General features: G+C 34.2%; 2 protein-coding genes across 10 annotated transcripts; one reads left to right on the top strand and one right to left on the bottom strand.

The window, feature by feature from the left end:
* Positions 1-8: 8 nt before the first annotated feature.
* Grd (GABA-gated ion channel) lies at positions 9-18,222 on the bottom strand. Of its 4 annotated transcripts, none has more exons than XM_035886271.2 (9): positions 17,898-18,219; positions 10,999-11,139; positions 10,288-10,480; positions 9,982-10,202; positions 4,497-4,579; positions 3,743-3,883; positions 2,549-2,701; positions 2,210-2,472; positions 9-1,613 (listed from the first exon to the last, which is right to left on the bottom strand). In XM_035886271.2, the coding sequence occupies exons 2-9, from the start codon at positions 11,070-11,072 to the stop codon at positions 1,086-1,088; spliced, it is 1,656 nt and encodes a 551-aa protein (XP_035742164.2). In that variant the 5' UTR covers positions 11,073-11,139; positions 17,898-18,219; the 3' UTR covers positions 9-1,085. The 4 variants fall into 4 exon arrangements, with proteins under 4 accessions (XP_035742164.2, XP_035742163.2, XP_035742166.2 ...); XM_035886270.2 differs by lacking the exon at positions 17,898-18,219 and adding an exon at positions 11,296-11,767; XM_085659777.1 differs by lacking the exon at positions 17,898-18,219 and adding an exon at positions 11,296-11,767 and having other exon boundaries at positions 1,315-1,453.
* LOC118450476 (uncharacterized) lies at positions 11,985-14,234 on the top strand. Of its 6 annotated transcripts, none has more exons than XM_085659813.1 (6): positions 11,985-12,190; positions 12,572-12,644; positions 12,915-13,135; positions 13,215-13,414; positions 13,477-13,808; positions 13,896-14,234. In XM_085659813.1, exons 3-6 carry the CDS (start codon positions 12,989-12,991, stop codon positions 14,219-14,221), a joined length of 1,005 nt encoding a protein of 334 aa, XP_085515939.1. In that variant the 5' UTR covers positions 11,985-12,190; positions 12,572-12,644; positions 12,915-12,988; the 3' UTR covers positions 14,222-14,234. The 6 variants fall into 6 exon arrangements, with proteins under 6 accessions (XP_085515939.1, XP_085515935.1, XP_035742177.2 ...); XM_085659809.1 differs by having other exon boundaries at positions 11,985-12,199; XM_035886284.2 differs by lacking the exon at positions 12,572-12,644.
* Positions 18,223-20,559: the final 2,337 nt, after the last annotated feature.

Here is a 20,559-nt window from a genome sequence, read left to right as displayed (position 1 = left end):
AGGATGTTTAGAAAAAGTTATATAGAATTTAAAAATCAAACATTTAAATAAAATAAATTAATATATTTGTGTATTAAGTGTCTTAAAACTTCAATCTATGTACGATAAAAATTAATTTGTTATACTTTATTATCGTTTATGCAATATTTTATGTAATGTTCAATTATAAAGCACCATTGTACATATATCGTATTATAAAGAAATGAAAACACAAGGGTATCGGTTATTCAATATTTAATGTAATACTTCAGCGGAGACGTCTAGATTATAATAAATGAACAACACATGTATACATCTTCCGAGCAAGACAAACTCTAGCCGTATTAGTTCGAGAATTTTAAGTTCGAAAGAAAATTCTCTGTGGCGAAAATAATCTTGATAGCATTGCAAACATGTCAAGGAAGTTTGTTATGGCTTTTAACAATGGATGCCAAGGTTTATGAGCTCTTTCGAAACCACATTACATATACCTATTACACATAAGAAAATGGATAGGTCACCTGTTGCTATTACGAATATAACGTATATTTGTGCACAATACTATTAAAGTAATGTTATTATTCAGCGAGCTTTTAATAATATCAAATTAGTTCTTTGCTTGATTGATAATTCAATCTATGATGATAGATAATTTTGTAATAACGTTTGAAAAAAGAAATACGATCATAACGATTTTGTACGAGTTTTTTTCTGATCGAATTGTGTTCATGTTTCCTGGTGTTAATGGCTCTTACGTTTGAGGTCAAGTTTGAAAAAACATATGTATATACAACCACTTATTTCTAAAAAGAATACTTGAGACAACGATTAAACCATATTGAGGTCAGAAAGCTCAGGTGTTCCGATTAATTTTCGCTTTAAACAAAAGAAGGAGAACGTACAACTAGGATTTATAAATTCATATTTACGGGTTATTCGTATTTACATATAAATATTTGTAAGAGGAACATTTTTCGGTAAAGTATTTGATTCTAAAACATTATCGTTTTTCCAAGAGATTCTACTATTCGATTTTCTCTTATATATCTTTTGCAAGATCGATAGCAATTGAAAATTGGAGCGAGTGTAGGCTCCTTCTCATCTTATCACGCACCGTTGGGATTCGAATTATAATAATTGATACGCTCGCTTCTAGAAAGATAAGCGTACCAATAGAAGACATTTATCGCGAGAAAAAAGAGAGGAAAAACAACGCGACTGGCACGATCGATCTTTGAAACAGAGTTATATTTCGGTGTCCGTCTTCGTCTTTTTCTCGGCGCAATTCTTTTGTTCGGAGAATCGACTCTTTGGGGTGAGGGAGATTTCCTAAGCTGTGACTGTGCCTGTGATTGAGACTGAGATATTGGCTGAGGTTGAGGCTCAGGCTGAGTCTGAGGTTGAGGCTGAGGCTGTGGTATTGGCATCGGAATTGAAACTGTTTGATGAAAACTCTCTCGATGAGGATGGCTCACTGATGGAGAACAAGAAATGCAGGGTAATTGCCAATGAGCGATAGTTCGTTCCCGATCAGGAATCGCAGACAAGGGTATCACCTCGATGAAACCATCATCGTTCACCGTGAAATTTTGACTACTTCCGGGAATCGAATTACCAGAATTCTTTCGGCGACTCTAAAATAAACGATCGCAACAATTCGTGATCAATTAGTTCTTTTTTTATAATTTTTTTCGATTCGAATTGATTTTTTGTTTATCTTAGAAAATATTCATCCTCATTAACGGCTCGATATTCATTGCTATTGTCCGAAGCGTTTCACGGTTTTAGCTAAAGAACGATTTCAATCGCAGCTTTTACGAGTGAAATTGAGATTGGACTGGCTCCGATATATCAACGTGAAACTTTGCCAAATAATGGGAACGGATGCCTCGAGATTTTCATAAAATCCGTCCAGTTATTTTCTTTTTTCCTTTTTCTTTTTCTTTTTTTTTTTTCCTTTATTCTCTCTATACTTTTAGAATCTACTCGAAACATTTTTGTGGATTATGTTGTCTCCCAAGAGACAAAGAGATATTTTTATGTTTCAAATCGATAAGTAATACATCGCTCATACGAATCTTTTATATGGACATTACATGCGATCGTGATGAATTATATTTATTAATGTTAATTTTCATTAAACTTAAGCATATAAAAATGTTATTATTATACCACAAGGATAAATTACCATTTTATTTCGTTAATATAAATGGAAAAAAACACGACGTACCATTTCGCGCTTGGACGGTGATCGCGAGATTTCCTCGTTTTCGCTGGAACTGCTTTCGGTGTCGCTTAGATCAGAACTGAAATAACACTCGCCTGATCCATATTTAGTGAAATAGTGTACTATAGCGAATTGAATGATCGTGGCAAAGATGAAGGCGAAAGAAAGAAAGACGAAAAAATCCAAGGCAGTGGGATAGGGTACTTTTGGTAAATCTGTTCTAGCTTCCAATCCTAAAAAGGTCATAGTCAGCACAGTCGTGATACCTGTGGAGAGAAAAAATTTCTTTGTTCGACAATCGCGTTTGGAGAATTGAAGATCTTACTAAGAATGATATCGTACCAAGGGACACTCGATCGGCGGTAGCTTCTCTGTTCAACCAAAAGGAGACCCAAGAGAGTACTACCAGAAGAATGCAAGGACCATAAACTTGTATTAAAAAGTTACCCATGTGTCTCTGCAGGTGGAAATATACCAAAAGCATCGAGTATTCCGCTAAAATCAAACACAAATCATTAAATACGTTCTAATATTTCGTGTCCGATTTTACATTGGCAAGTTGCCGACGATATTACGACACAATACACCATACATCGAACCATCATTTCGAGGGAAATGTGAACAACGAAGATATCGCATTGTGCGATTCTCGGTATGACGAGTTTGTTTACAAAGTACATATCTCGCATACATAGTTCGTATATCTTCTCGATGAATCTCTTTGACGAAAATGGTTATAATTCTTATCTAGCCGTCTATTATATCACGGACATAGATATGTACATATAATTAATGTATTCAATCAATTTTGGATCAATTGGAAACGTTTAATTAATTAAATTATATTAATTATCATTGAAATATCAAACAACTATTTTCGATAATCATGCTCTTGACAAGAGATACGACGAGAGTTTGGTAGTGGAAAAATAAATAAAAATTGAAGCTACGAGGAAGAAAATCAATGTTGATATTTCGATCGACGCGCGAATCTCGTAGAGAATGTAAAATGAATGACGCTCTCTAATGAAGTAGGAGAAAGAAAGAAAATGAGAGGAGGAAGAGAGAGAGAAAGAGAGAGAGAGAGAGAGGAGAGAGAGAGAAAGAGAGAGAGAGAGAGGAGAGAGAGAGAAAGAGAGAAAGAAGAAGTGAAAGGGAGATTACTCAATTATCTTCATCGTCATCTGCTTGCTTACTAGACATTCAAGGAGAAGAAAAGTTCTAGATAGAGTCTTTACATGTCCCGGATATTAGAGAAGAAAAGGGAATGTTACGGAAGAAAAGTTCATGTGTCTCCTCTTTGCTCTTTTTCCCTCTGCCTCTCTCACTTGTCTAGCGTATTAATCGAAGCTGTTTTCATCAAGTATTTCCGTCTTGGAGTTCTTAATAAGAAAGAAGGATAAGAAGGGAAGAAGAAAGTAACATCGATGAATTTCTCTCGCAAGTTTACTTTCTACAAAGGACTTTCCTCGAGTTTCCTAATCATTCAAATACACGTAGGTAGATTCGATCACGTCGATCGGATTTTCTACTCACCATGAGACAAGGGTGGGGTCGTAGAGTGATTCGCAGTAGGATTTGCGACTAAATCGAATTGGGAAAGCTTCATGTCCTCTGCTATGGCGACTTGTCTCGCGCTGTTCCATTTGTAGATGACGTCGCGAGTCGTGTATCCAACTAAAGAGAGAGAGAGAGAGAGAGAGAGAGAAAGAGAGAAAGAGAGAGAGAGAGAGAGAAAGAGAGAAAGAGAAAGAGAGAGAGAGAGAGAAAGAGAGGGAGAGAAATGTTGAACAGAAAGAGAAAAATTCGATGTTAGAAAAATGAGAGTATACGAGATTGATCGATCACTTTCCTTCTCGTGGAAGGATTCGAATTTTGATTTAGATCTTCTCTTTTTTCTTTTAGAGCTGCTCAGGAGACGAATAAATCTGGCTCTTCTTACCTTACTCGAGAAAACCTAGTATCGGGATCTTCTTACGAGGAGATTATAAACGAGTCTACCAGAGAAGTAAGCTCTCTTTCGTTCTCTCTTTTTTTCTTTCCTTTCTCCTTTCATCCTCCCTCTCATTAGTTTTTCGCAAAAAAAAGACGATATTGCGAGCACTCGCACGCGAGATGCATTGTATATAAAATAAATAAATTTAATAAATAAATGTAATTAATTAAATTCTTAATCGGTTACGAAGAATAACGAGTTCGCGATGCTAAATTTTTAAGAGAGGAGAATAGAGTTAAAGCGTTAAGTCGATAACAATCGACAGTTTAACATCGTAACAGAATTTGAACTTACAACTACCAAATTTCAAGGGACATCTTTGCGTATCCATAGGAAAATCTTCAAGGTTCATCGGGCATCCAGCTTTGATCGTGAGTCTGCGAACAACAGAAAACATTTCTATCGATTTCGGAGTATCGTCGAATCGTTGCAACTATGTAATTGCAATGATAGTTTTGGTATATCGGATAGAACACGCAACGTAGTTCGTGAAATGTGAAAGTTAGAGGTGTTAAGGAGATAACGAAGATCTGTATTCGAAACTGATCAAGTTATCGTACTGGCATGGTTTAACTCTTGCGAGGTAAGTAAGTTAGAGCTCGAAAGAGAGACGATCCGTGACTAATCGGATCCATCACGCTCGTGAGCTTGTTCGATCACTCGATTTGCAGTTTGCAACGTTCTCATTTCGCACGCTCTTTCATGGTAACGACCTCTTCCGTAACATCACGTCGATTATATCTCACAAATGTATTCAAAGGAGATACGCGTATTGTATTTTTATCTTCTTTAACTAATCTTTATTCTTTCTTGGTACACTGAACCTTCCTAATGTTATTTAGTTTAATGAGAGAAAAGTTGTCTTCGATGAAAACGATATTTCTTTCTTTTCTTTCTCTCTCTCTCTCTCTCTCTCTCTCTCTCTCTCTCTCTCTCTCTCTCTCTCTCTCTCTGTCTTTCTTTTGCACTTTACGAACAGCTCAAAAATGCTTTATTTTAGGTGCAAACAAGAGCCTGCGGATGAAAACTGCAAAGGCAAAAAGATATTTTGCCAAGGACCTATGATTGTTCCTTCTTTCTTTCTCTTTCATACATCTTAAGTATATACCTAGCATTATATTTCATTTTTTACTTTTAATTCATACCCTTTTGTCGTACCCCATCCTTTTTATCTTTGTGTTTCTCACCAAGCTCGGTAGCCCATTCATACCTTCCTTAATTTCTTTCCTTTTATTTCCCTCTTTTCTATCATTGTGCACGAATAATAGTGGATTCATGAACACCCTCATTTATGTTGAATCCGATTTTTTTCATGATATATGTAAAATAAAATTTCAGATTACTAAAGGCAAATTTTTTTTCGTCGTCAAAGGAGAAATACTTGACGAGGGTTCAGAGATAGATTAAGAGTCGATTAGAGAAGCGAAGGTCCGACTTAATTGTCATGACAGAAGTCAGAAACGTTTCTCTCATGAAAAGAGGAGCTCGCTTTGAAAGATCAAAAGCGCCCGACGAGCTCTTTCGACAATACTGAAGTTTCTTCTACGGTTGGCATGTCTCGTCTCTTTCTATGTCGCCTCGTACACCTTATCTCCAGTGAATACTAATTTTATTAGTGTATCTTTTTTCTTCTTTCTTTTGTTTGTTTCTGTTGTTTAAGGATATAAAATAAATCTCTCGAGAGCAATACTTTTTTTATTTATTTCGTTTACGTGTGTCGAACAAATGAGATTACGTTAAGCGGATTTAAACAAAATATCGTATACATATATATATATATATATGTATATATATATATATATATATATATATATATATATATATATATATATATATATATATATATATATATATATATATATATATACATATATATATATATATATATATATATATATATATATATAGAGAACTATAATATAAGTTCTATATATATAGAACTTAAAATAGAGAAGATAAATAGAATTATTTTTCATCCGTTATTTTCTTTTCCTCTTTCTCCTTCTCCTCCTCCTCCTCCTCCTCCTTTTTCTTCTCTTTCTTCTCCTTCTCCTTCTCCTCCGAAAAATTTTTCCGTATATCCGTTCTCATCAAGGTGAAACGATAGATCTCTATAAACGACAGATTTCTTCCCTGTTTCTCTCTCGTATCTTCCAGATGCTTCATGTTAGACGGACGGAAGTGTTGGTTCAAAGTCTTGCCGATTCTTGGATTCTTTGAAGAAGTTTTTGACAGGCCATTATGTGTACGACGATCGGATCTCACGTGGTATCGTTTAGTGAGGGAATTTGTGAGAGGACGTCGAGGAAGGAAAGAAGCCAATATCTTAAAAAGGGTGGGAAGGTGATAGCAAAAGGGAAGATTGACAATCTTGTTCTTCGATACAACGAACGAGATTCGACTAAAGCAAGGGAAGTTTTATTTTTAGAAGCACGATACCACGCGTAAGAAAACATTAGAGATAAAAAAGGCAAAACGTTGAGCGAAAAGGAAGCGTAAATTGCTTGTGGATCTTGAAGAGTACACTCGGAGAAAATTGATGTCTCTTTCTCTTTTTCTCTTTCTCTCTCTCTCTCTCTCTCTCTCTCTCTCTCTCTCTCTCTCTCTCTCTCTCATTCGACATTTTCGACGTCAGAAGGTACGGCAATTCCACGTTAGAAGGTATGAATCACTTCGAGCGTGAAGTGTACACACATTTCGAATCGCAGAGAGATCCTATGGATTTATCGAACCCGAATGCATACTTACATATAGTGTATAATGCATACATACATATACATACATACATATACACTTGTGTGTGTGTGTTTGTATAAGTATCATCCCGAATTTCATTCAGATCGATCCTTATCTCTGGATGCCGAACAGCGGAGAATTTGATTTTACATACTAGTTTTAATATATTTAATATATGCCCCAGACGCATTTTTTGGATACTCTTGGAATATGGTTTATATAATTTATGATTTTTCATATGAGGTCGAGTAATTGATTTATAAAAGAAAATTCATGATGTACGTATTCTCATGTTTTTTATGTATACATACATATATATCTGACAATGTAAATTAAATTGCTTTTGAATTTATGCGTTCTTTTCTCTCGGTAAAAGCAGAAGGTAAAATAAAGAAGTAACGAGAGAGTCCTCAATACGAAATAGCAAGTGCATTTGATATTGCATCGTTATTATTTACTATAAGGTTGGCATGTGTGCGAGCCTCCCAAGGTGTCTCGTTTGCATGAAAATAACGAACTCGATTAACATAGATATACCATCAAATTCTAAAATTACTTCGAGTCCAGTGTCCCAGATTATTCTACCGCGTTCATTCTTGTATGATCCCTGTAACATTCCCACGTACCACGTAGGCAGAATCTAAAATCACGGATTTTGGAAGGATAGCCTTGAGAGATGCTAGGGTTGGAAAATCCAGGAAGACGCAAGAGATTATCCCTGACAGATAGCAACGCATATAGGTCTATTTTGTGGAAAATGAGTGGTGCCAACGGATAAAATAGATGTATTTCGCTGAATTTCTAGTTTTCTTCTCAACGAACATAATAGTTCTATCGACGAACATACTTCGTATTGATTCGATTGTGTGTTATATTAATTCTTCCAATGATCACTTAATGATCTCTTTCTCTCTCTCTCTCTCTCTCTCTCTCTCTCTCTCTCTCTCTCTCTCTTTTTCGACAATTAAATTTAATGAGCGATGTTTTCATTCGAGTTCGCGTTAAACGTTATCCAAGGAAACAAGCCGATAATTTATTCCATACTCATGGACTATTGGAATCCTATGGTTATGCGGAGAATTCTGTCGAAACTGGTGAAATGATGAATGGCAAACAGGTTTGTAATTACGTTTTAATCGACGTGATATTTCTCGTCACGAGGAAGAAGCATTAAATTACGATAGATGATCGGAAAGATTAGGTTGTATGTGTATACTGATGCTGCGTATCACAAATAAGTATCGAATTACACGGCTCATCAATATTTGAATATCCTTTGTTTAAATAAATTTTAAACTTTCGAAATCTTCAATGAATTTCGTTAGATATTCTTACGCCTTACGAACAATCTTGGACTATTCGCTTAGAGAGTCATATATAAAGGTGGAAAATATCTCGTTTGAAAATCTCGGGAACGTCCGAGAAATCAAAAGGCGCGTAAAGTGAGACATGCGAGTGCGCTCGAGGGAGCATCGCCGTAAAATGGGGTCGACTGTCTTTCAGTCGTGAACTACGTTTCTCGACAAGACTGTCGTGGCCCTTGTCATTGACTACATTGGCGAACCCATACGTAGAGAGATACGAGGAAGAAAGGAATCAAGGAAGAAAAGAGAGGACGCGTTTTCCTACGTTACAACTTGTTCAACCTGTCCTTTAACTCGAACTACCATGTCCTTTTTCTTTTGTTTCATATCTGTCCGTGTTGATGTTGCTACATTTTCGTATTTTACTTCTTTGGGAGCTTTAGGAAGGAACATTTTTCTTTTCATCGTCAGTACTACGAAAGATTTTCTTTTTGAATCGTCAAAAGTAACCGTTCGAATATTTTCTTATTGAAAACTTGTACAATTTGAAATGAAATTTACACAATTTACATCATTGCCCACGATTTCACAGTTAAAATTGCAACCTTCACAAGTAGGAATGAATAGAAAGTCGACAAAGTTTTGTAAATGTTTGCGAACGGTATTGCACGTTCCGTCACATGATGAAATGTCTCATTTGATGGTAGATAGTAAGTAATATTAACGGTGACATTTTTGGAAAGATCGACTTTCTTTACGATCCCAACTGAATTTCATTGAATTTTCACTGAAAGAGCTATTCGTTATTTAGATCGATCGACGAGGTTGAGTTGCAGTAGTAGTGGCTAATAAAGTGCGGTGTAAATAGTACGCTGGACGTGATAGCCACAGACCGTAAATGCGATGATGGCTGTGCTTCAACAAGCGTAACGTATGCGACGCAGGTGTTTTCAAAGAGAGACTTTTTTTCCATATGATATCATCAAATATTATTTCCCGTTTCGACTGTGAATTTTAAATTCGTTGATAGAAACACGTATGCTAGAAAAAAGAAAAGAATAGACGAAAATATAAAGGCAATCGTTTTAAACTATCTATTAACTCGATAAAGATCAGGTGTTTAACCTCGTCAGCATTTGATATTCGAAGGGTAGAGGGTTCTTGAATTTTTCAGTGGTCCACGCTCGAAGCAGCCACGGGAGCGTTATTTCAACGCGGAATCAGCGGATAAGTCAAATACAAATACGGAGAAAAGAGTCTACGGATTCGAGGGACGAACGATGTATGTTTCCTCTTTGTTAAACCATTCCCTTTCTCTTGACCTAGTCTTCTGAATCGGCTCTATTGTGCACGCTAGAATTAACCCTTGATTCTCGGGCTACCCTCGGCCCGGGGCATGTCATGTATATCACGCCACCTAAGAGATACTCCTATGAGAATATTCCGAAGAAACTAGTAGGGAGTACTTTGCACGAAAAAATCTACACCGACAAAAAATTCATCTACCTTTGTTAGATTTTTTAACTACAAATAATGAATGACAAAAGAATTAGAAAGAAAGAAAAACATATTTCTGAAAGTCTTTTATTATCACCTTTCTCTCTCTCTCTCTCTCGCTCTTTCTCTTTCTCTTTCTCTTTCTCTTTCTCTCTTTCTTTATACTCTTTTAAGAACCATACGCATAAAGATTAATTAGAAATGAAGAAAATTTTGTTTCATCGGTAATATCGATCGCTCACCGCGAACTGTAGAGTACCCTTCCGTCCTGATAAAGTCTGACGAACTTGTTTGGGCTAGTGATGGTGTGGAGATAGCTTTGTTTGCCATTATAAAAATATGTGTCGGGCTTCCAAATTCTTGCCAACATAGATATGCTGAGAGCGAGTGTTTCCTTCCCACCTTGAAACGCTAAACGTCTATCTACCCATGACTGTCGAAAATAGCAGTCCATCGAGTACGTCTGTAAAAAAATACTATATTGGAACTATTTTGAAAGCGTATCTCCATAGAAATTTTTTTTTCAAGTTCGTAATGATGAAACCGACCATGTCGACCTCGGAGATAGGACCCATGCTACGGACCATGATGTCAACTTCGACCGTCGCTGGTGGTCCACCGAAGTCTGGTCTCACGCTGTTGTCGTAACCACGAAGAAGATTGTCGAGTAATTCACTGATGTTGCTATGATTGTTACTTTGCGTTCTATGCCTCGCCGACGTTCTTGCACCGGTTGTTACACTACAAAGAGAATATGGATTTTTTGTCTATGTTTTAACAAATTCGATATAGAATGTGTCATTATTTTATAAGATATTGTTATAATTAAATTAAATCACTATATTTGAATGATGAATATGAAAAATAACGTGACAATAACAGTGTATAAATAACTAGACAATAATAAAGTATAATCAGGAATTTAATGTGCCAGTTTTTAAATTAAAAAATATTTATTTTCAATTTCTATTATTATTATCTTTAATTATTTACATTTTGTTTTAGTTTGTTCTTTGATTTTTTGCTGTTGTTGATATCACATGTATACATGTACATATACATATTGTTATAAAGCGGTTCGTCTAATTTTCATAAATAAATATGAAACGAAAATGTATTAACGTTCAATCAATGTTATCGATTATTTCAAAACTAAAATAAATGAGTTTGAAGCTTAAACAATACTTAATCGTCTTAGGTACTGGAAGTAAGAATAGAGAATCGAATAATGCAATTCCAATTATTGGTGTTTAACTCACAGAAAAGAAGTGAAAGAAGTGATAAGATTGGCAAAAGCGAGTAGGACTCGTTGCTTCATGATGTCCTGGCACATGAACTTTCCTACGACAACGTCTTGAACGGACCATCAATTCATCCTAATCACTCGTCTTCTCGTTACCCTAGAATTAAATTGTAAATCGTTTCACAATGTAAATAGATAGATATGCACTATACTATAATTATCGTAATAAATTATAACATATTTCAACAATTTAATTTTGTTGTTTGTATTAAGAAATTTTTGTTTGTTGATATGCAAATATAACGTTTTTTACCTTTTTATAAATATCTTCCAAAAGATTGAAACGACTCAAGAGATTATCGATATTGGAGACTGATTACGATTAATTGGTCCATACGGCACACGGCACAAAAAAAATCGGAGCAGTTCGGTGAGATTGTGTAAGTTCATTAACGAATCTATGAATGACATGCTGATGACACGAGTATCCTGCGGGACACGAGCAATCGAACGAGGTCTCTTTGTGAGCGATCGAATGAACCGATTCTTTCTTGCGTGTGCGTGCGTCGTGCGTCATTTTGCAATGCTATCTGGAAATTCAATTTTCCGGACAAACAGCGCATTACGATCTATGCTACGATATTATTTCCTTAACAAATTATGTCTACGTTCTCGAACAGGCATACAGGCAACGCGTGAACGTGTAAAGTATTTTATTTACTTAGTAGAGAGATTTAATTGAACAAACAGAGCAGGTCGTCATGCTCGTTTATACTTCACGAAGGACTTCGTCGAAACTGAACTATCGTTAGAGAGAGAGAGAGGGACAGAGAGAAAGGGACAGAGAGAGAGAGAGAAAGAGAGAGTGAGAGAGAGAGAGAAGGACAGAGAGAGAGAGAGAGAAGGACAGAGAGAGAGAGAGAGAGAGAGAGAGAGAGAGAGAGAGAGAGAGAGAGAGAGAGAGAGAGAGAGAGAGAGAGAGAGAGAGAGAGAGAGTGGAAAACTACTCGCAAAGGGAAGTGTACCACGCAAATACAATACTTGTCACGCATGTAAACCAATGCTTTGCAAAGAAAACATACAAATGTGTGGGTGTACTTTGAGGGTTTCCACGCTCGACTTGATCCTCGTAGCATGCTGAGAGGAAAATCGCTGAAGTTACCATTTCTACGAAGGACACTTCATTTTCCTCACAGATTCGTTAGAAGGTTACTTTGGTAAATTTATTTATACGATCAAATCGTAATTAGTTTGTTGTCTCTACATAATATATATTATATATTATATATATTATATAATATATTATATATTATATATATTATATATTATATATATTATATGCAGTATATATATATATTGGGTTGGCAACTAAGTGATTGCCGGATTTCAAATAAGAAGGAAACGACAAAATCCGCAATCACTTAGTTGCCAACCCAATATATGTATATATATATATACACACATAAATGCATTTTGAATATAAATGCAACGGTGGTCTTTGACTAGTATAGTTTGAATAGTATAGTTTATTGTAAACAAAGGAACAGATATGCATGTAAACGCAAGAAGAGTTTAATTCGAATTTGCAGGAAATTTTAATTCGAAATTGGATCAATTACAAATTTCAAATTGACGACAATAACGGTAATTTATAATTTATAGGTATGTACATCGTTTATTTGATGATTTAAGATAGAAATTCAAAAAGAATCTGAAGTTGTAGTTCACGAATAGATTGCAACTTCACTTTGAAAATGCCAGGCAACGTGGAACAACAAATGTTCGTTCTGTATACGTAATGACTTTTGGGATAGATATCTATTTAAATTCATGGTTCGAACAGTTTCGAATACCATTATAATCATTAATTTTTCGTGAAACATTATTGAATGCCGTATGAACGATAGCTTGACACAATAAATACCTTGTTAGATGATAAACATCGAGAAAGTAAAATCGTGTTCATCATTAATCGTTGAAAAAAGTGACAAAAATAAATTGGAAGAATGGTTCGACCGTCGAATCCGTTGTTAATGAGCATTGTCCTCGATGCAGTTGGACGTCTCTCAGAAAGGAAAGGTTCTACTGTACGAGATATACTCGATTTCGTTCAAAAAAATTCAAATGGATTTTCGAGGAATCTTACGATGCAGGTAAAAAGGAAAAAAAAAGAAAAATGTAGAAAGAAAAGAAAGTTTGGATATCTTTTTATTATCAGAAATCTTCTAACAGGTTCATCGTGCTTTGAAACATGCAGTCAATGCTGGTTTGCTTCGACACAGAAGCGGAAGATATAAGGTTTTACTCAGCATAAATCCGATATCCGCTCAGCAATCCGTGGCCGAAGATTCGAAATCCATTGATGGTTTCACTGATAAATTGCTAAACGGATCACCTGAACGATCGACGAAGCGTAATAAAAATTCTGATAGGTAAGTGAGATATTTTTTGAAATTATGAAAACTCGAAATTACCGGTTGATTCTATTTCATAGAAAACAAGGTGGCAAACAAACACGTCGCAAAGGTGCTGCAAGTCGAAGTGGTGAATGCACTCATAATCGAAAATGTTCGGAGTCATTGGAGAAAGCGAGACTAACGCGAAGACAAAAACGAAAAGCAGGTGATAGAATCGAAGAAAATGATGATTGGGTAATATCGGGTCGACGTAAACAATTTGCCAAACGGCAAATATCTGAAATCGTGCAGGAAGATTTATCGCCATTGAGTGATCATTCCCATGAAAAAATAATTGATTTTGATTCGGATGTATCCAATGAGAACTACGATAAATCAACGAATTCAAAAAACAGATTTTATTCCCGAGGTCAGCTTTGATTAAGAGATTCGTAAACAGATTATTTTGTTTTTTCAGTTAACGATTTTAATGAATTTTTTTTGTTTCCTTCTTAAGACGAAGAACGCTTGTCGTCTCCACGAAGGAAGAGGTCGCCAGTTAGGCAAGAGCACAGAGGACAAAGTTCAAAGACCAGAACAAGAAAACGATCATCCTCTCGAAATCGAAGTCCGCAGCGTTCAAATTATAATCAAAATCAAAATCAACAGGAACAGCAGCAGCAGCAATTAGAAATAGAGGAAATACCGAATGAGAACCTGGAGAATACGAGGATGGATTGTGAACAGGTGTCTGGAAATATCGAGCTCATCGATGATTCACCAAATCCTGAAATTGAGAGAGATTGCAAGCCTAATAATAGTGGAAGTGGAAGTAGTTTATAAAACTGTCGCTCTCTCTTTCTCTCTCTCTCTCTCTCTCTCTCTCTATATATATATATATATATATATATATCTATATATATATATATATCTATATCTATATATATATCTATATATATATATATCTATATATATATATATATCTATATATATATATATATCTATATATATATCTATATATATATATGATAGAAAGTAACGATTATCCATGTTAATCTCATTTCTTCGTATATGAATTATGTCAATGTCGCTGTACGTATCACGATCAGTCTCGTATATTCGTTATACAAATTTTTATTTTTTCCTCAACATGAAGTTTTAATAAATTTCCTATTATATTATAATTCTCTTTTATATAAGTATTATATCGATTTTGGTAAGTACAAAAGATAATCAATTGATTGATCGTAAAAAGAATATTTTCTATGTGCCATGTAATCATTTACATACTTTTATTTTATAAGAACATCGTACATCTTGCCACTTCTTGAGGTTACTCCTAAATAATCTGTATAGTCGGAAGATACACGAGCGAATATCGTGAATAAAACGAGACAACACGTCTTTTAGATGGCTATATGCATTTTTCTAAAAAAGAACGACTTTATCCTGTGTTAACTTACACACCCTGCGGGTTATAAGTTCGAAGGAACATTTTACGCTCTTTTTCTGGCTTAGGCCGAACGGATGTCTCGGAAATGCGAACCATTTTTCTACTCAACTAAAGCTTTTTGGTGTTTATCGATTTAGCCTATGGCGTTTCCTTTTAAGCCAACGTCCAAGTTTTCGCTACACATTTAGTTCTTCTTTTCTTTCTCCTCCTTTTTCTCCTCCTCTTCTCATTTTTTTGCGTTGTCAGTGAACGAAACGATATATTCTCACGCTAATGTTTCAATAAAATGCTCTTAGTTTCATCAAATCATTCGCATATGGCTTTGTGAGATATAAACTTTTATCGAAACGTTGAAAAAAAATATGATGTTTTATAGACTTCCCGATTACGATCCAATCGGATTAAATCCACGATTTTATCTATATACCACGTTCGTTCGAATAAATAGTATTTTATCAATAGGTAATTATTCATTCGTATAAAAAGATATATTTTATTTAAATAATTCAGTATTAGAGGAAGTAGCGGTTAATACAATTTTTTGAATGAGAGGAAACTCGAAGTTATCAAGTTTGTAGAGAACAGGAGTTGCCGAGTTTGAATGATGATGTATCGTGAAGAATAAGAATAAGAATAAGAATAAGAATAAGAATAAGAATAAGAATAAGAATAAGAATAAGAATAAGAATAAGAATAAGAATAAGAATAAGAATAAGAATAAGAATAAGAATAAGAATAAGAATAAGAATAAGAATAAGAATAAGAATAAGAATAAGAATAAGAATAAGAATAAGAAAAGAGAAAGAAAAAAAAAAGAAGAAGAAGGGAGAAACTTCTGCTTTCGGTGCTTTGAAAAGAGCGTAAGCAATTCGAGCATTTTCTTTGCGTTGTCAGACTTTCAATTTACCTTCGTCCAACAGTTGATTCAATTACACGTGCGTATAAAAAACATTTCGTCGTGTGACACCCTTCATCTCATTCTTCCATTTCTCTCTCATTCACTCTCTCTCTCTCTCTCTCTCTCTCTCTCTCTCTATTTATCTATTTCTATCTATCTATTTATCTATCTATCTATCTATCTCTATCTTTTGTTGATTCCCACGAATGAATAGAAAAAAAATCGAGCAACATTATTCACGTCAACTTTTCGAGTAATCTATCGAAAAAACGGCGAAGAAGGTTAATACTAGCGGGTAAATTCGATCAAATGGATCCGTTCTTTCTCGAATAAGGATCGTCATTTTTCTATTCATGTATTAGTTTCTAATCTAATCGTTCTTATTCTTTAAGCGTTATTATTTAATATAATTGTATCTAAGAGAAGATTTTTTTTTCTTCTTAACCATTAATGATTCTATTGACAAATAGAGAAACAGTTATGTAGTTTATAATGAATACTTTAGAGTCATTCGATTGTTCATTCATGTTTTTTGTTATTCTCACACTACGTTGGAAAGAGAAAAGATAAAGTTCTCTATCTAGTGAAGCGTTGTCCAAGATGCTCGAGTTTCAACGAGCTGACCGATATTATAAGTGGTTTACTGTAATGTAAAAACAAATCATTACTGGCAATTCTCGTTAACCTACAACCTTTTTAATGGCACCCTACAATTCTAAAACTCGATGAGTGGACGTATTATCGAGCTGAATGTTCAACGATCTTCGAAAAAAAAGATACAACAAAGCATTTAATGCATACCTTTTATGATATTCTTTTTTTATCCCACGCATTTCCATATATACATTATGATAATTTAATCTTTAACTTAAATCTATTTTTAGATCTCGATTTTTGTATTATATAATTTTTTTTAATCTTGTTCTCATGGAAAAAGCAATTTTAATAAGATAAATATGGAAGTCGATAAATATAAAAGTAAATGTATCTGCACATGTTTGTGTTTGTATGTTTGTATATTTGTAGAGAAAACATTTAAAATAGTTTTGCCACATGGCCGATAGTTATATTAAAAATTTCGATACTTTTACACAAAGTGCGAGTACAAAGGCTACTTTTCACAATGGAGAATTGATTACCTCATGACGAACCTTGCTCGAGATCGATAACGAAATCTCACGAAATAGCGACGTCAATGAAAGGAGAAGATGAAAAAGAAGGAAAAGAAGAAGAAGAATAAGAAGAAGAAGAAAAAGAGGAAGAAGAAGGAGAAGAAGAAGAGGAAGAAGAAGAAAAAGAAAAAGAGGAGGAAGATGAAAAAAATTTCCAATAAGAAATAAACGTATAAAATGGAACAAGTTTTTCATTGTATATACCTAACACGATTAACTTTGACTTTTCTCTAATTCGAGAAAATCAAAACGATTGCCTTTTTCATCGTTCAGATCATACACAATTTACGGATATATTTTTTCTTTTTAATTCAAAATGTGGATACTGAAGGTATTAATTCTGGAAAACAAGGTAGCAATAGTTTTTTTAAAAGAATAGTAGAAACTCATCTTGCCTATATGAATTGGATTCTCGATTGAATTGTTTCTATCTTTTTTATATCTTTTCTTGCCAGAACCTGTTCATTTAATTTAATGATGAATACTCATGGGACTTCAAGTGACTCGGATGTCTCATAGGAAAATCTAGTCGTTCGACCTTGATATTATCTTTCTATGTTAAAATTATGCAACGATGGTATTCATCTTCTTTACCCTTTCTCATTTAATTACTTTATTTGCGATTTTATTATTACGTTAATCATAAAAGCTGCTCTTCCGTTATTAATCTCATCTTATATTGGAAGTTTAATACAGTAACTTTCAGGAATCGCCCCATTTTTTTAATATCACTTTCAACGTTTATAACATTTGTTTATTAATAATATTTGTTTATTATTATATACAAGTTTGCGATTATAAGTTATGATAAAAGTAAGATTTATTATAAAAAATATAATAGTCAATTCTGTTATAAAATTGTTTTTACTGATATAAAGATAAATAAATAAAATGAATGTATATATGTAAATTTCGTTCGACAGCCTTAATAACTCATAATAACATTGTAATATATGTAATAATATTAATAAGTTTCTTCCCGCGCTAATAACTCACCGCTAATTCATCGGCACTAAGTTCATCGATTGATTCTTGGAGGCACGTGGTCACGACGATTGATCGATTTCGGTAGTAAATATGGAAATTAAAAAGGAATTCCACCGAATTTCTTCGAGCAATGTCCACCAATTATTTCTGAATAACATCTTGAAATAACGTCATGAATATCAAATATATAGGTATAATCACATTCAGTATTTTTTAATGAAAAAATGTAAGAAAATAAAATAACACGAATAATCGATGAAATAAATCAATCGTATGAATAATTAGAACATTATTTTTCTTAAAATAGAGGACATCGATGACGTAGAGTAGCATAAAAACCACGAGAAGCACGTGGCCGAGCCACGATGCGTACTGGCTGCTTCGTGGAAGACAGCTGACGAAAGGTGGTAGTTACAACCCCCTCGCCGCCACTAACCGCTCGCATTCCAGGACTCCCCACCAACCATCGAACTGCTTCCCTTCTCATGATATGATCAGATTTATCGTTTCACTTGTAACTATTATGAAATCGCATTTTTTGATCAGAACAAGACAAAGAAAAAAAAGAAAAAAAAATGAAAAAAGATCAAAGATCAAAAGTAACGGCCAAAATTCCTGATTTTATCTATAATTTTATATTTCGTACGGAAAGATTCTTTGAAAAAACATCTTTGATTTAAGATCAAAAATAAAGATTAAATAATAAGTTAAACGAAAAGGTTTAATTATTCAAGAATGCCTAGAATAAATATATCTTTTCAATGGAATAATCTTCCGGTCCTATAACACCGACTCTTTATGCAACCTCTTATTCATATCAATAAAGCGCATCCGAGGTGATCGTCGAGGATTTTAATAACCTTTCTGAGAGCTCGATATCAATAAGCCTATTGTAGAACGACTCCTTTGCAAAATCCGAAGATTTCAATGGAGAATCGTAAAATCCTCAGAGATTCCTAATGCATTGTCAACAATGCAACTTTCTCTCTCTCCTTCCCACTCTCATACTATCACAATTTATCTCTGTTTATATCTATATTTTCATCTTACTTACTTTCATTAAAAAATAACTGTTGTTTGTCCGTAACTCCTTCGTGAATTGTTTCTAGCTAGTCCGTTCAAGTCGGATAAACAATGCTTCCGTTTATTCTGGAATTCATAACAAGTTTGAAAATTCCCGAGGAAGATAAAGAAAATCTAGACCGTGCCATTTGCAAATTACTCTCAACTTAACTCCATCATTTTTTACTTGTATTTTTTTTTTATTTATTCCTTTTGGACATCGTTAAACATATTTTCTCTCTATCAATACTTCGATCGAATTTCCTTTTTTTTTAAATTACAAGATGGAAAATGTCTCTTTCAAATTCGATGTATGTAGATAGAATGACTCAACACCGAACAGTTCGTGCCATTTTGTGGCATAGAATCGATGGAAGGAAATTTCTCCACGCTCCGGTTCGTAATTAATATCCATTTTCCTATCGGCGGAGAAGAAAAACCGCAAACGGAGAGAAGAAAACTCGTAGTCTACGGACAAACATTTGATTTACAGAATTTCACCGTACGAGAATCTCCATCGGAGATCTATCCACGACGGATGAATGCGTTTTCTATAGAATAACGTGACCCAAATTTTTTTTTATCCAAATCGATTGTTTTCATTTTTTACATATGGATATAACACAGGTTATCTATCCATCTCTCATAAGTCTTATCTAATTAAACGAAAGGTAATTCATGACAGTTATTCGTTTCGCATTAGCTATTTCTATTAAAGTGTAATTTACTTTATTTTATTCAATATGATTATATTTATTCAATATGAGAGAATATGAGAGAAACATTTAATTGTTAATGATACATTGATATAGATAAAATATATATTATAAATCGAAGTTAGAATTGTTTTGTCATAACAGTTATATTTCTATTTGAAGATTTTCCTGAGTCGCTCGTTCAAAAGAAGACGGCGAGGAAACTGTAATCGTATAGCCGAAAAGCTCTAATAAGTTGCGAGGTTCGTATCTCCGAGGGGCAAATATGAAACATTGCAAATTAAAGTCGGCTCTGCAAATTCCTCTACTACACCGTACCGCTATTCTTTCGCATCTGTAAAAATGAGACCTTCGTTTATATTCCATATATCTGTGTGTGATAGTACATACTCATAATCTAAAACCTCGGTGGTAAATTAAAAATTCTTGTTTCTTTTTTTTAAATATTCGCAATGAGTAAAATCGATGTTACAAGAGATAAAAAAAGATATTTATTATCGAAGATAAAACGTTGAGAAGTTTCGCTATCGGACTGATCCGATTAGAGACAGATAGATGATACACAAAAGGTCTTGGAAATTTCTTCTTTCATTGTGACTTTTGTTTGTTCTTTTCGAGTTATGTATCATTCTCGAGAGTCAACTGGAACCGAGGAACCAAGATACAAAGAAACGGATAAATGTCGAAACGGATATTTTCATTCGTAAGAAGAAGAAGAAGAAGAAAAAGAAAAAGAAGAAAAGGAGAAGAAGAAGAAGAAAAAGCAAAAGAAGAAAAAGAAGAAGAGGAAGAAAAGAAGACAAAGGAATATAGAAAAAAGGACTATAGGCGCAAACATAGTCCTCTTGGGTGTATAAGCATTAAAGAGACATTCTTATCTCGAAGTCTCTTGG

This window comes from Vespa mandarinia, chromosome 1, assembly GCF_050613455.1.
Source record: "Vespa mandarinia isolate Hongniang chromosome 1, ASM5061345v1, whole genome shotgun sequence".
NCBI lineage: Eukaryota > Metazoa > Arthropoda > Insecta > Hymenoptera > Vespidae > Vespa > Vespa mandarinia.
This window is presented reverse-complemented; position numbering and strand designations above follow the sequence as displayed.

Coding starts and splice junctions, on each gene's coding strand:
- Grd (XM_035886271.2), bottom strand. CDS start 11,072: ATGTGCCAGGACATCATGAAGCAACGAGTCCTACTCGCTTTTGCCAAT. Junction 2,702..3,742: donor GACCCCACCCTTGTCTCATG/GTGAGTAGAAAA, acceptor GTTTGATTTTAG/CGGAATACTCGATGCTTTTG. Junction 1,614..2,209: donor CACCGTCCAAGCGCGAAATG/GTACGTCGTGTT, acceptor CGTTTATTTTAG/AGTCGCCGAAAGAATTCTGG.
- LOC118450476 (XM_035886284.2), top strand. CDS start 12,989: ATGGTTCGACCGTCGAATCCGTTGTTAATGAGCATTGTCCTCGATGCA. Junction 13,415..13,476: donor CGTAATAAAAATTCTGATAG/GTAAGTGAGATA, acceptor TCTATTTCATAG/AAAACAAGGTGGCAAACAAA. Junction 13,809..13,895: donor AAACAGATTTTATTCCCGAG/GTCAGCTTTGAT, acceptor TTCCTTCTTAAG/ACGAAGAACGCTTGTCGTCT.